The sequence below is a fragment of the Trichophyton rubrum genome, assembly GCF_000151425.1.
Source record: "Trichophyton rubrum CBS 118892 genomic scaffold supercont2.2, whole genome shotgun sequence".
NCBI classification, from domain to species: domain Eukaryota; kingdom Fungi; phylum Ascomycota; class Eurotiomycetes; order Onygenales; family Arthrodermataceae; genus Trichophyton; species Trichophyton rubrum.
In genome coordinates this window covers 876,128-886,952 of record NW_003456427.1, presented here as the reverse complement: position 1 = coordinate 886,952, position 10,825 = coordinate 876,128, and the positions used below count along the sequence as shown (strand labels likewise).

The 10,825-nt window shown below is 48.5% G+C and overlaps 4 protein-coding genes across 5 annotated transcripts in view; 3 read left to right on the top strand and 1 right to left on the bottom strand.

Moving 5' to 3' along the window:
* TERG_01877 overlaps nt 1–794 on the top strand; it is a 4,402-nt gene extending 3,608 nt beyond the window's left edge. The window contains exons 3-4 of one of the 2 annotated variants that reach the window (XM_047749348.1): nt 44–101; nt 272–794. The gene's annotated coding sequence lies outside the window, so the exon portion shown is untranslated. Of the gene's footprint in view, nt 1–43 lie in introns of both variants that reach the window. The other variant, XM_003237108.2, reaches the window with a different exon arrangement.
* A 135-nt stretch (nt 795–929) lies between these two features.
* On the top strand, nt 930–4,674 carry TERG_01876 (uncharacterized protein). The gene has a single exon (XM_047747821.1). It carries the CDS (start codon nt 981–983, stop codon nt 1,797–1,799), a length of 819 nt encoding a protein of 272 aa, XP_047603786.1. The 5' UTR covers nt 930–980; the 3' UTR covers nt 1,800–4,674.
* Nucleotides 4,675–4,915: 241 nt separating this feature from the next.
* On the top strand, nt 4,916–6,689 carry TERG_01875 (uncharacterized protein; the record flags this gene model as incomplete). The annotated part of the gene is made up of 4 exons (XM_003237106.1): nt 4,916–5,167; nt 5,234–5,355; nt 5,416–6,005; nt 6,061–6,689. The coding sequence occupies 4 exons, from the start codon at nt 4,916–4,918 to the stop codon at nt 6,687–6,689; spliced, it is 1,593 nt and encodes a 530-aa protein (XP_003237154.1).
* A 248-nt stretch (nt 6,690–6,937) lies between these two features.
* On the bottom strand, nt 6,938–9,622 carry TERG_01874 (uncharacterized protein; the record flags this gene model as incomplete). The annotated part of the gene is made up of 2 exons (XM_003237105.2): nt 6,938–7,503; nt 7,597–9,622. The coding sequence occupies 2 exons, from the start codon at nt 9,620–9,622 to the stop codon at nt 6,938–6,940; spliced, it is 2,592 nt and encodes an 863-aa protein (XP_003237153.2).
* Nucleotides 9,623–10,825: the final 1,203 nt, after the last annotated feature.

Below are 10,825 nucleotides of genomic sequence, written 5' to 3'. Positions count from 1 at the left end.
GGAGTGGTATTATTATGACAGCTACTGCGGACATGGGCCCGAGGTAGCGTAGGAGGAAACAGAGGAAGCATATAGAAAAGGAGGACCGGCGTAAACCGCATGTAAGTGTATGTTACTTGTGTCTATTTTATGGCATTTGCCAGTCCTCCCCTTCTCAGCACGCCGAGCAGCTAACGATGGCCCGTCTTTATTTTTATCCCTTTATTGCTTTCTTTTCTTCTTCTGTCTATGCACTGCTATTACTATTCTCCGCCACTGACCAGTCTCCCAGTATCCAGGAATGGACATCAGTCGACTCAATCTCTTCGGTTGCCCTGTTCGTTTTCCCGCAGTGATGGTTAGGGTTGTTTTTCTTTTCTTTACTTCTTCTGCGTCTGCCCCTGCAGGACCAGAGCAAGATCGTCGCAGGCATGGTAGGCTTGCCTGGCTCTCCCACTGTCTGCCTGTCTGCCTGTCTGCCTGTTGGGCCGTCGGGCTGCTGGGCTGTTTGTGTGTGCGGGATATATGACGGACGGTAGAATTGGATGGCCCTCCCCCCTCGAGTGATAGCTCCAGTCCTGGCAATCCGTCGTCCCTCGCAGTCGATACATCCTATATATCGAGGCTCCAGTCTCCAGTCTCTAGCCTCGAGACTATGGGGTGCTCCTCGGTGGCGTCTTACCGTGGTAGGCAGTTCGACTGATGCCCGGACTCAGCATCACGGCCAAAAGACAAGACTTCAGGTGTATCTATCCGCTGCCGCTGCTTCGTATATGCGTGTATCTTTGTGTAAATATATATACTATATATATCACCGTCTCGTCTGCCTTCACAGCCGTCTCTCGTACTGCAGGGTTCATTCATTTAGTCAGCCATACAACTGCGCCCTTGATAGATACTCGAAACATGGGGATCGAGAGAGAAAAACTCGACTCTGCCTCGTCTCTCCTCCGCTAAAGCCTCGTCCCGCCCTCCGCTGCTGAAGAAATTATAAGAAGAAGATGCCCGCGTCCGTCGCAATCGTGACTGGCGGCGCCGGCGACATCGGCCAGGCCATCGCCCGCAGGCTTAGCGACTCCCACGACCGGGTGGTGATCCTCGACCACGACGGCAGCAGACTCGACGCAGCCCTCGCAGCCCTCGCCAGCGAGACGTTCGAGCGCTGTCTCTGCGATATCACCGACAGCTCGCAGGTGGCCGGCCTGCCTCGCCGCATCTTCGGCCCTGAGGAGGACGCAGACGCAGACGCAGATGCAGACGGCGGCGGTGCTGCGGTGCTGCGGACGCTGGTCAACAACGCCGGCGGCTCAGCAGCCTACAGCCTCCACGAGACCTCGCCGCAGGCCTGGCAGCGCGAGACAGCCCTCAACCTCGACGCAGCGTTCCTCTGCTTCAACGCCTTCGAGAGTCACCTCAAACGCTCGCGCGGCTCGGTCGTCAACATCGCCTCCGTCAACGGGCTGGCCGTCTACGGGAACCCAGCCTACAGCGCCGCAAAGGCCGGCCTCGTCCACCTCACAAGGTCCATCGCCGTGGAGTACGGCCGCTTCGGCATTCGAGCCAACGCAGTCGCCCCTGGCACCGTCCGGACCGCTGCCTGGACCGCCAGACAGCAGGCCAACCCGCAGGTCTTCCGTGATGTCGCGCAGTGGTACCCGCTCAACCGCATCGTCGACCCGGAGGACGTGGCTCATGCTGTGGCTTTCCTGGCCAGCGAGCACGCCGCGGCCATCACGGGCGTCTGCCTGCCCGTCGACTGCGGTCTTACCGCGGGCCAGACGGCCGTTGCTCGGACTATAACCCAGTCGGAGCACTACTAGGAACTCTACTCTGACGTTTTCTGGGGATATAAGAAAGCTTGTGCTGAGCCTCTAGAACTATAACTAAATACCCTTCTCTGGGGCTGAACGGAGAATCCGAAAAGGCAGCGGCTACGGCAGAGAGACAGCAAAAGGGCAACGGAGAGAGAGATATTCAGGGATACACGGAAAAATGATACCTCATACCTGCTACGGAGTACATATGGACGCTTCACTAAATGAAAACGTGCGTCTGTTGCTATATACCATGCGCACTACACGCCTTCTTTACTACAAGGAAAAAAACAAACCCACAATCATTCAATAGATTAGCCCCCTTACCGTCCCACAGCCCTTGTTATGGCACTCGATGTTCCGGTCCTGCATCTATGCCATATATCAAAAGAAGAAGAAAGGGAAAAAAAAAAAAATTTACGTCCGCCCTCCCCCTTACACCACCTCCCTAACCCCCTTCTCCCTACATCCTCCTCTCTCCTTCTCCCTCCCAATTTCAATCAAAAGGAAAAGAGAACTATCATATTGCTCGAGAAATGGCCACGAAGTCACACAGATCCCCTGGCCGCTCTTGATCATTCACCCCTCGCCTGCTTCCCGTCTTTGTTCTCTCTCTCTCTTTTCTTTTTCCTTTTTGACATTTTGTCTTCGTTCTTAACTTGGGATTCTCTGCCTTGCCAGCAGAAGTGGCGCGCCCCCCCTTGCCCTGGCCCGCAAGCACCTGAGCCGAGCTGCAGTTTGCTCGAATGATCTCCACGGAGTTCAAATCGACACCAAATGGAAGATCACAATGAGGCCAAGCCGTCCAACTCTTCCCTTCCCTAGCCAGCACACACACGCTGTCCCGTCTCTGGCCCGGACTAGAATCCCTCCTGCAATCTGCAACCTACATCCTGCTCCCATACCCTGCCCTCCCCAGAGAAAACTCGAACGTCGCGAATCGCCCTTGCCATGTCCTGTGCCTCTTGCTGCCACCTTGCTGCTCCGTTGGCGCCCCTGTGTCGTGTCATATCCCGTCCCGTCCGGTCCTGTCCTGTTTGTTGGTATTTTCTTTGCAGATACACGTTCTACCTTTATGCCTCTTATGCCTGTTATGCGCTGCGCTTCCCTGCCGATATTCCCCTCATCTTATTGTATCGAAATTTAACCGGACAGCGGACAGACGGACCGGACACCGACGGGCACATGCATAGAACACGGGCATAGGCAGGTATAGGTAGACGTACCTTTTACCAGACCAACTCCACACCCCTTACTGATGTTGTGATTACCCAACTTAACATATCCTTGGTCCTCAGACTTTTGCGCGCTTCGTCGTGCGTGGCAGTTATTGGAATATGGCGTGAAGTAGTTAAATAGATTTAGATCACATAATATCAAGGGTTTGGTTTGGTTTGGTATATCATTTCCCCTCGTCTGTAAACATATTGTCGGTTGATTTCAGTGCAAGAGTAGTCTACGGCTTTGGCCGAAGGTGGATTCATTTTGTCGCCCGAACATTGGATAGACGCAAGCGTAGTGAGATGCTGCTTGTTTGTTACTCTTCGAACGGCTGTCTTGCTTGTCACACTCTGGCATTACTTGCCTGCTGTGCTACATTGTCGGACTTTTATGGTGACTTGTCTCGGATACATACAAGTAGATCACTGTTTATTCAAAGCCTGCCTTCGATCCCTTCTCCGCCACTATTCAGCTAGCCATTGTTAACATAACTATTTATGCAATGTCTCAGACAGCAAAGTAGTACAACCTCGCTTCCCACCTAGATAGAGCCTCAATATCCTAGAGAACTTCAACGCACGCCACCTAATTAGGATACAATTCAACAAATCAGTTAACGGCCTTCTGCTAGATCCAATATTTCCAATGCAACATTTCGGATCATATATACTTACAATTGCTACCCAAAAAAATGCCAGCGAAGCATAACACTAGTTATTAACTGTTTATTTGTAGTAAGTTGTACACCTATCCTTCTCCGATCAAACACCCGAGATATGGGATTGGCCTGTAAATAGATAAGTATAAAAGGGGCCACACGCACCAGCGTCCTTATTGCTCATATGTATCTGGAATTCCGACCTCGACACAACTACAAAAACCACTGTACAGACTCAATCTGTTACACATTGAATGGTATGAACAGTAAATCCCATCTCGTTTCTACTTTGCCACTGAACTGAGATTCCGAGTATAGATTTATCCTGCTCCCTTATTGTTCGTGTAATTCGCACTATATAGTAACCCACTATGAAGATTTTTATGGTACTTGCCGTACTCTGCGCTGCGACCCACGCCAGACCAGCAGTTGTCCCCGATAAGCCGAGATTTGGCTGCGTCCCTTGCCAAAACCAACAACAGCGGTGCTGTGATACGGATCTTTACTGCTGGGTTCGCGCTTGTGATACCTCACCTACTCATGGCTGGCAAGTATTCCGTCTTTAAACTGGTTAGCTATTGCTAAGCATTCATTATGAGGGGTAGACGGAATTTCATTTCGAAACAAGGATCCTGTATTGAATCGAAAACTTATTTTTTATTTGAACGAGTGATTGGAGATTAGGACAAAAGGATAAGTTTGCTACTGCAACAATATACATTACATCATTCATCGTACTGGGCTAGGAAATTTTATGCGTTCATTAACCAATTAGCCTTGAGATATCAAGTCGAGATATACTTATATTCAACTGACCCCCTATCCTGCAACTTGAGATTTGATATGGATAAAAAGAACAACCTTATTGGATAGGAAATTAAGGTTGGTGCCCCAGGATGACATAATAACCTTAATAGCCATTGCGTCGTCTTCTTAGAAATAATTCTTGATTTTAATTGGCTTGATATGTCTGGCCAAGCGCTCTGCCAAGCGCCAGCCGCGTGATTTGGCTATTTAAGGTTTAGCCTCTCGCCGTAGCGCGGGAGATATAAGGCTTGGCATCACGCGTGCTCTCTTCATGGCTTTTCGCTTGTGCCCTTAATACGAGTGCTGGGGCAAGGGAGACACCCCTGCATAACCACGTTGTTGAATAATTATATAAGGAATTGCTCGTCACTCACATGCTTCCCTTTGTGCGTCATGCCTGGACAAGTATATCGACCTCCCAAGGATCAAAGGAATAATGCTCCTCCCAGCTCCTTTGTCGAAATACGTATCGTCTCTCAAGTCGCTGAGGCAGAAGTGGCAGAGCCATGCTGCTTCTCAGCCAGAGGATGATAAAAATTCACTTTTTGCCAGGCTAGTTACAGTGTTTCTATTGACTTGGGACCTTGGTTTCACCTCATTTGGAGGCCCTCCAGTGCATTTTCGCATCCTCCATCGGCGATTTGTCGAGGGTAAAGGAGTCAAGGAGAAATGGGTCGATGAACAGACTGTGAGCGACTATCCAAATTATTTATAAAACCCCCATTGGGCGCGGCTGATTGTCCTGTATCCATAGTATCAGGAACTCTTTGCTATCTGCCAGGGTCTTCCAGGGCCAGCGAGCACAAAGCTGCTATTCTGCATTGCATTGCTTCATGCAGGATTTATTCCGGCACTTCTTGTGTTCTTTTTATGGTGGTAATGACTACTCCGTTTCCCCGGTATTCCGAATGTAAGGTTTTAGCTCACCAGTTTTAGTCTTCCCGGGGCAATTGGCATGTATGCTTTCTCTCTGGGTGTTCAACGAATTGGCGAGACTCTCCCAGAACCTGTTTATGCCCTACTATCTGGACTAAACTCGTCGACTGTGGGAATAATTGCCCTAGCAGCAGTACAACTGGCAGAAAAGGCCATCAAAGATAAGTTGACCCGCATCCTAGTGACCCTTGGTGCTTGCGCCGGCCTATGTTACAATGCATTATGGTATTTCCCATTGCTCATGGCCGTCGGTGGATTAGCCACTGTTGTCTGGGACGGATGGCTGCATCAGAAGATCCGGGGCTTTCGGCTGAATCGGAAACGAAGAAATACCCATCCTGAAGCCGCCGAGGAAACAGCGGTGCCACCGAGTCTTCAGACAAGGGACCAGCAAGCTCATGGCAATTCGAGCGGACCAGAGGACAACACTCAAATGAGGCCGCGCAGGACAAACGTTCCCGGCGGAAGTAACATACAACATGACCAAGCAGGTCTTCTCACCAACCCAAATCAATCTGTGGAAGATGATAACCTGCAAAAACATGTTATCCGGCTCAGAGTTGGCATTATAATAACTGTATTATTTTTTGGTATGATTTGGTAACTACGCAGTTGTTGTACAAGTATCCTAATGAAGGTTTGCAGCATCATTTATAGCCGTGCTCGTGGCCAGAGGCGTCCTTCGCACCCCACCCCTGGCTCTCGACCTTTTTGCTAGCATGTACCTTGCCGGAACCGTGATCTTTGGTGGTGGTCCTGTTGTTATTCCACTTTTGCGATCGTATGTCGTGGATCCCGGTTGGGTATCAGGAAGAGATTTCCTCCTTGGTCTCGCTATTATTCAGGCATTTCCTGGCCCAAACTTCAACTTCGCTATCTTTCTCGGTGCTTTAGTGCTACAGAAATCACCGTTCCCTACCATATTCGGTGCTATTCTCGGTGGATTGGGAATTTTCTTGCCCGGGATCACTTTGGCTGTTGCGGTCCAGAGCTTCTGGGCAGTGCTGCGAAGAAGAAAATGGGTTACAGACTTCCTTCGGGGAGTTAATGCAACCGCTGTTGGCTTAGTTTTTACCGCAGTTTACCGTCTATGGGAGATTGGCTACCTTACACCTCAAACCACCCGTGGACAAAGCTTGGGCAAGGAGCCGTGGTGGGTCGTTATCGCCGCGGTGACTTACGTTGAGAGCGCATGGTTTGGTATCCCACCACCAATTGCAATTGTAATGGGTGCAATCCTCGGTCTTTGCTGGTACGGTGTTGTTGGACGGTGATCTTAGTCCCATTTCGGCGTATTAGGAGATTTTGCTTTCTAAGGTGTTTATTGGTAGAGGGTAGCCAGGCTGTCTTAGATTGACAGCATACGTACAACATTCCATTGACAGTCTACAGCACTCCCAACTCAAGCAGGAGAGAGATACACTCCTAGCAATGATTGATTGCATATTAACTCCATCATTAGTAGTTGTACATTCATAAAAATCAATCCTTCCTTTTTATGTAAACTCTATGTGTTATTCAATCATGTTTCGCCGAGGATACCGCTCTCCTTCAAACCTTTCCAAAGCTCCGGTTCCAAAAACTTGCTAACGGTGATATCTTCTGCAAGACCCTTCCTTCGGCGAGTTTTGAGAACAAAGTCTCTTGCAGTTGCCATGGGACTTGCCATCTCCAGCGGCCTGAGTTTGATGTCTCTGTCCAGTGGGTCTCCCGGTACAACACTCCATTTGTCAAATACTAAACTGACAGTTGCTTGACCCTGCGTATGGATTCTGAGATCAGTCTCAAAACCGAAAGAGTCAATGACAGGAATAAGCCCCCGAACAGAATATAGAGGAGTTCCTGCAATAGGACCATCTGATAATACGTGTCCACGTCGACGAGAGAGAACAGTGTATATAGCGGCAACAGAGTCTGGAGGACCCGTCATGGCACAGGTATAAATGGGTTCCATCAATCGGGGAGAGGCCATGAGGAATGAGGAATAGATGACGCGACGAGTGGCCGGGATGATCTGCCCACCACCTCGAGAAAAAGCTTGGTCGGCTAGTTGGATATCTGTGAGACGAAACTTGGTGTTTCGAATGGCTAGGAAATGAAAGCATCGTTAGCAGTTATCAATTAAATAGAGAACTGAATTCCTCGTCAAAATCGCGAGAGAAGGCGGGTTCGAAAACTTACGTTCTTCACATAATGGGCCTTCCCTCGTTCCCCAGCTAAAAGCCTGGCGAATAAAGTCCCTTACTGACCCAAGTAGCTTCTTGTCTACCTTGGAAGGTAATGTGTCGTCTTGAAGAATATTTGGTCCCATATCATCGGGGCCAAAAGCCCAGATACTCCTTGCTGCTAGTTTATCCCAATCATATTTTTCTTCAAAAAATTGCCCGACTTTTCGAATTGGATCATGAATGTTGACACGGCCACTCTCGATATCTTCACTGATACCGTCATCGAGAGGTTCTGCAATCATTGTGATTTTGTTCTTGGTATTGGCTGTGACGGAATAGCACATGATAGCAGAGGTCTCAACAACGGTTTCACAAAACCGTGTAACTGGGTCAGATACCTTAAGTTCCATCTCCGCGTATAGTCGACGGAGGTCGTGAAGAACGCAATCCATATAGAGCTCCCCAGTTCCCAGGACAATATGTTCACCTGATTCCTCAACTCTTGTAGATATCAGAGGATAGCTCTTGTTAACTTTCCGAAGCCCCTCGAGCATCTTAGGTAGCTCTGATGGATTGATGGGCTCAACAGCCACCTTAAAAACAGACTCTGTCATATGCTTGATAGGCTTAAAGATATACGCTTCCTCGTCGTCTTCAAGTTTCAAAGGAACAAGAGTCGCAGTTTTGATGATGGAGTTGTCTACTCCGCTGAGGAGCACCCAGTTACCCGCCGGGACACCACTGGTAGGAATATTGTAGCGAGACTCAGCAATGAATGTGTCAGAAATAGTTGCAACAACCATATCCTCATTGTCATCCACTGTATACCCTTCTCCTAGTACTCTCACCTGCTGGCCCGCCCTTGCAGTTCCGCTCATGATCCGCCCAAAGGCATTGAACCCAGCAGCATCTGGTGTTCCATACAACTTAGTAACGTGCACAACCAATGGGCCATCTTGATCACAGGCTTCCATGGCAGCAGCAACTTTTGTATCTCGTGGCCCAGTATAGTACTTATCCAGTTTTTTGCTAGCCCCGTCGACAGGAGAAGGGATGTGCTGAACGACCATATCGACAAACCCAGTAACAGGACCAAAGAACTGGGCGCAAACAAGTTTTAAAAGTACCTTTGCGTCAGATTTTAGCTGGGATGGTTTCAAGTTGATCCCAAGAGTTGCCAGTGTATCTTTCAGGTCTTCGGGGCTCTCGCTGATGGTATGGGAGTAAAGCTTGTAGATAGGTTCAAGGATGAAATGGACAAATGATCGCTTCGATTGTTCTTCCATTCCCTTGCGCGTGAACTTGCGGCTGCGGGGATTGAAGAATATATCACCCCATAGTCTTATAGCAAACCCGGAGAGATCAACTTTCGCATACGTGTCCGCATACATTTTTGCGAACGACTGGAGAGTAAAACACCAGTTCATCGAGGCACATGCAAATGCAACGTTGCCCTTTTCGGGGCTTAGCCGTCTCTTTTCTCCTTGCCCAGGTATCGTTCTCTCGATGACAGTGTTTACCTCCTCAACCACATGTTTCAACTTAAAGTAGGCATCTGTTGGCGGTAGTTTCAACTCCAGTATAAGTCGGTCCAGCTTGTTAACAATTAGAGTGAGTGGCAAATCTTCTAATACGGCGTGCTTGATGATTTGCTCTGTGTTGATCTGGACACCTTCAACCACATCCACAACAAGCACCACTCCGTCTACGAGTCGCAATGATGCAGCAACTTCGTCCACGAAATTGACATGCCCGGGGGTATCTATTATGTTAAAAAAATGAGATTTCCCTTTCGTACCTTGTAGAACAAAGCTCATTGGTGCTGATTTTATCGACAGTCCACGCTCTCTCTCTAGAAAGTGCACATCTGTGTATCTCAGCTGTTCATCCTTGGCTTTGCCAGTTCGTTTATCAAGCTTTTCCGACAGATCGTGCGTCTCCATAACCAATGTATCCATAAAGGCTGTCTTGCCATGATGCAAATGACCGGCTAGTGCTATATTTCGAGTTTGGCTAGGGTAGTTTAATAGATCTGTCATGAACTCTCTAGAGTAAAAGACTGGTGGTAGATCTGCTTCCTGGACAGCAAACTTCTTCTGCTGAACTGGCGCGATAATTGGCTGTGACAGTGGTTGTGTATCTTCTTCTTGTACTTTCGTCTCGACATCTGCGCCGTAGACTTGTTGTGCGGTTGGGTAATATTGCTTGTCTTCATGAAGAATCACTGCATTCGATGGACCTTGGTCTATAAGAGATGGGAGCAGTTAGTCATAGGCAATAAAGGTGAACCCGTTGAATTTCCTACCATCTATCTCCATGAGCTCCTGGCCATGAGCAGCCGGGGCTTCCACTTCCGATTCAATGTCATAATCAAATTGCTGTGCCTCAACGCCGCCATGTTGCGATTCTTCCTCGGACTCTTCACCTCCAATATAATTGCCGAACCTGGGATACAATTAGCTTGCTATCGATTTGCGCGGCTAGAGGAATTATTATATTCATCTTCAACCCATCTCTAGAAAACTTACTCGTCATAAAGGTCATCCATGATGTATTAGCACGCGATCGCAAGGTTCCGGGAGGAATGTGTTGACAGAAAGCCGCAGAGAGCCGCTAGTCAAATGAAGGATGGCACTTAAATTATTCTGCTGGCCATGAAATGGGACAAGACTGTGATGTGGCAGCTGGTTAGAGCTCTAGGTGCTCTGGTAGAAAGATACCTCACGGCTTCGCGTTTATCAACTTCGAACTTCTTCATCTTGATAGAAACTGCGCCAAGACTTTTTAAGCTCAGAAGCTTCATAGTCACGTGCTGATATCTTGGCCCTGCCTGGTATAGAAAGAGAAAACAACAACGTTGACACAGCAGTTACAACACATCCTATTGCTTTGCATGTTTACAAAGTAGCAGCATAATAAAGGATTAATCTGGCACAAGTCACTCATTGATGAGCCATGAATAATGTACAACCAAGAGTACCCACTACCTTGGCCAGGATCCTTCTTTACACGCCGACGGCAAAGACAAGACGAGAGAGCATGTAACAATCTACAGTATCCCGTCAATTACACACAACGCTGCGGTCATGGTTATGACGGTAAAGTCAACAGGAATGTGTCTTGTTGGTTCGATACCAATTGAATGTTTCTTGCAGAGATCATAATACAAGAATTATATCACCAAAAATATATAGCCGAGTTTTGGACGAAGCCCGAATTTTGAGGGCAGTGGGGAGTCGCGC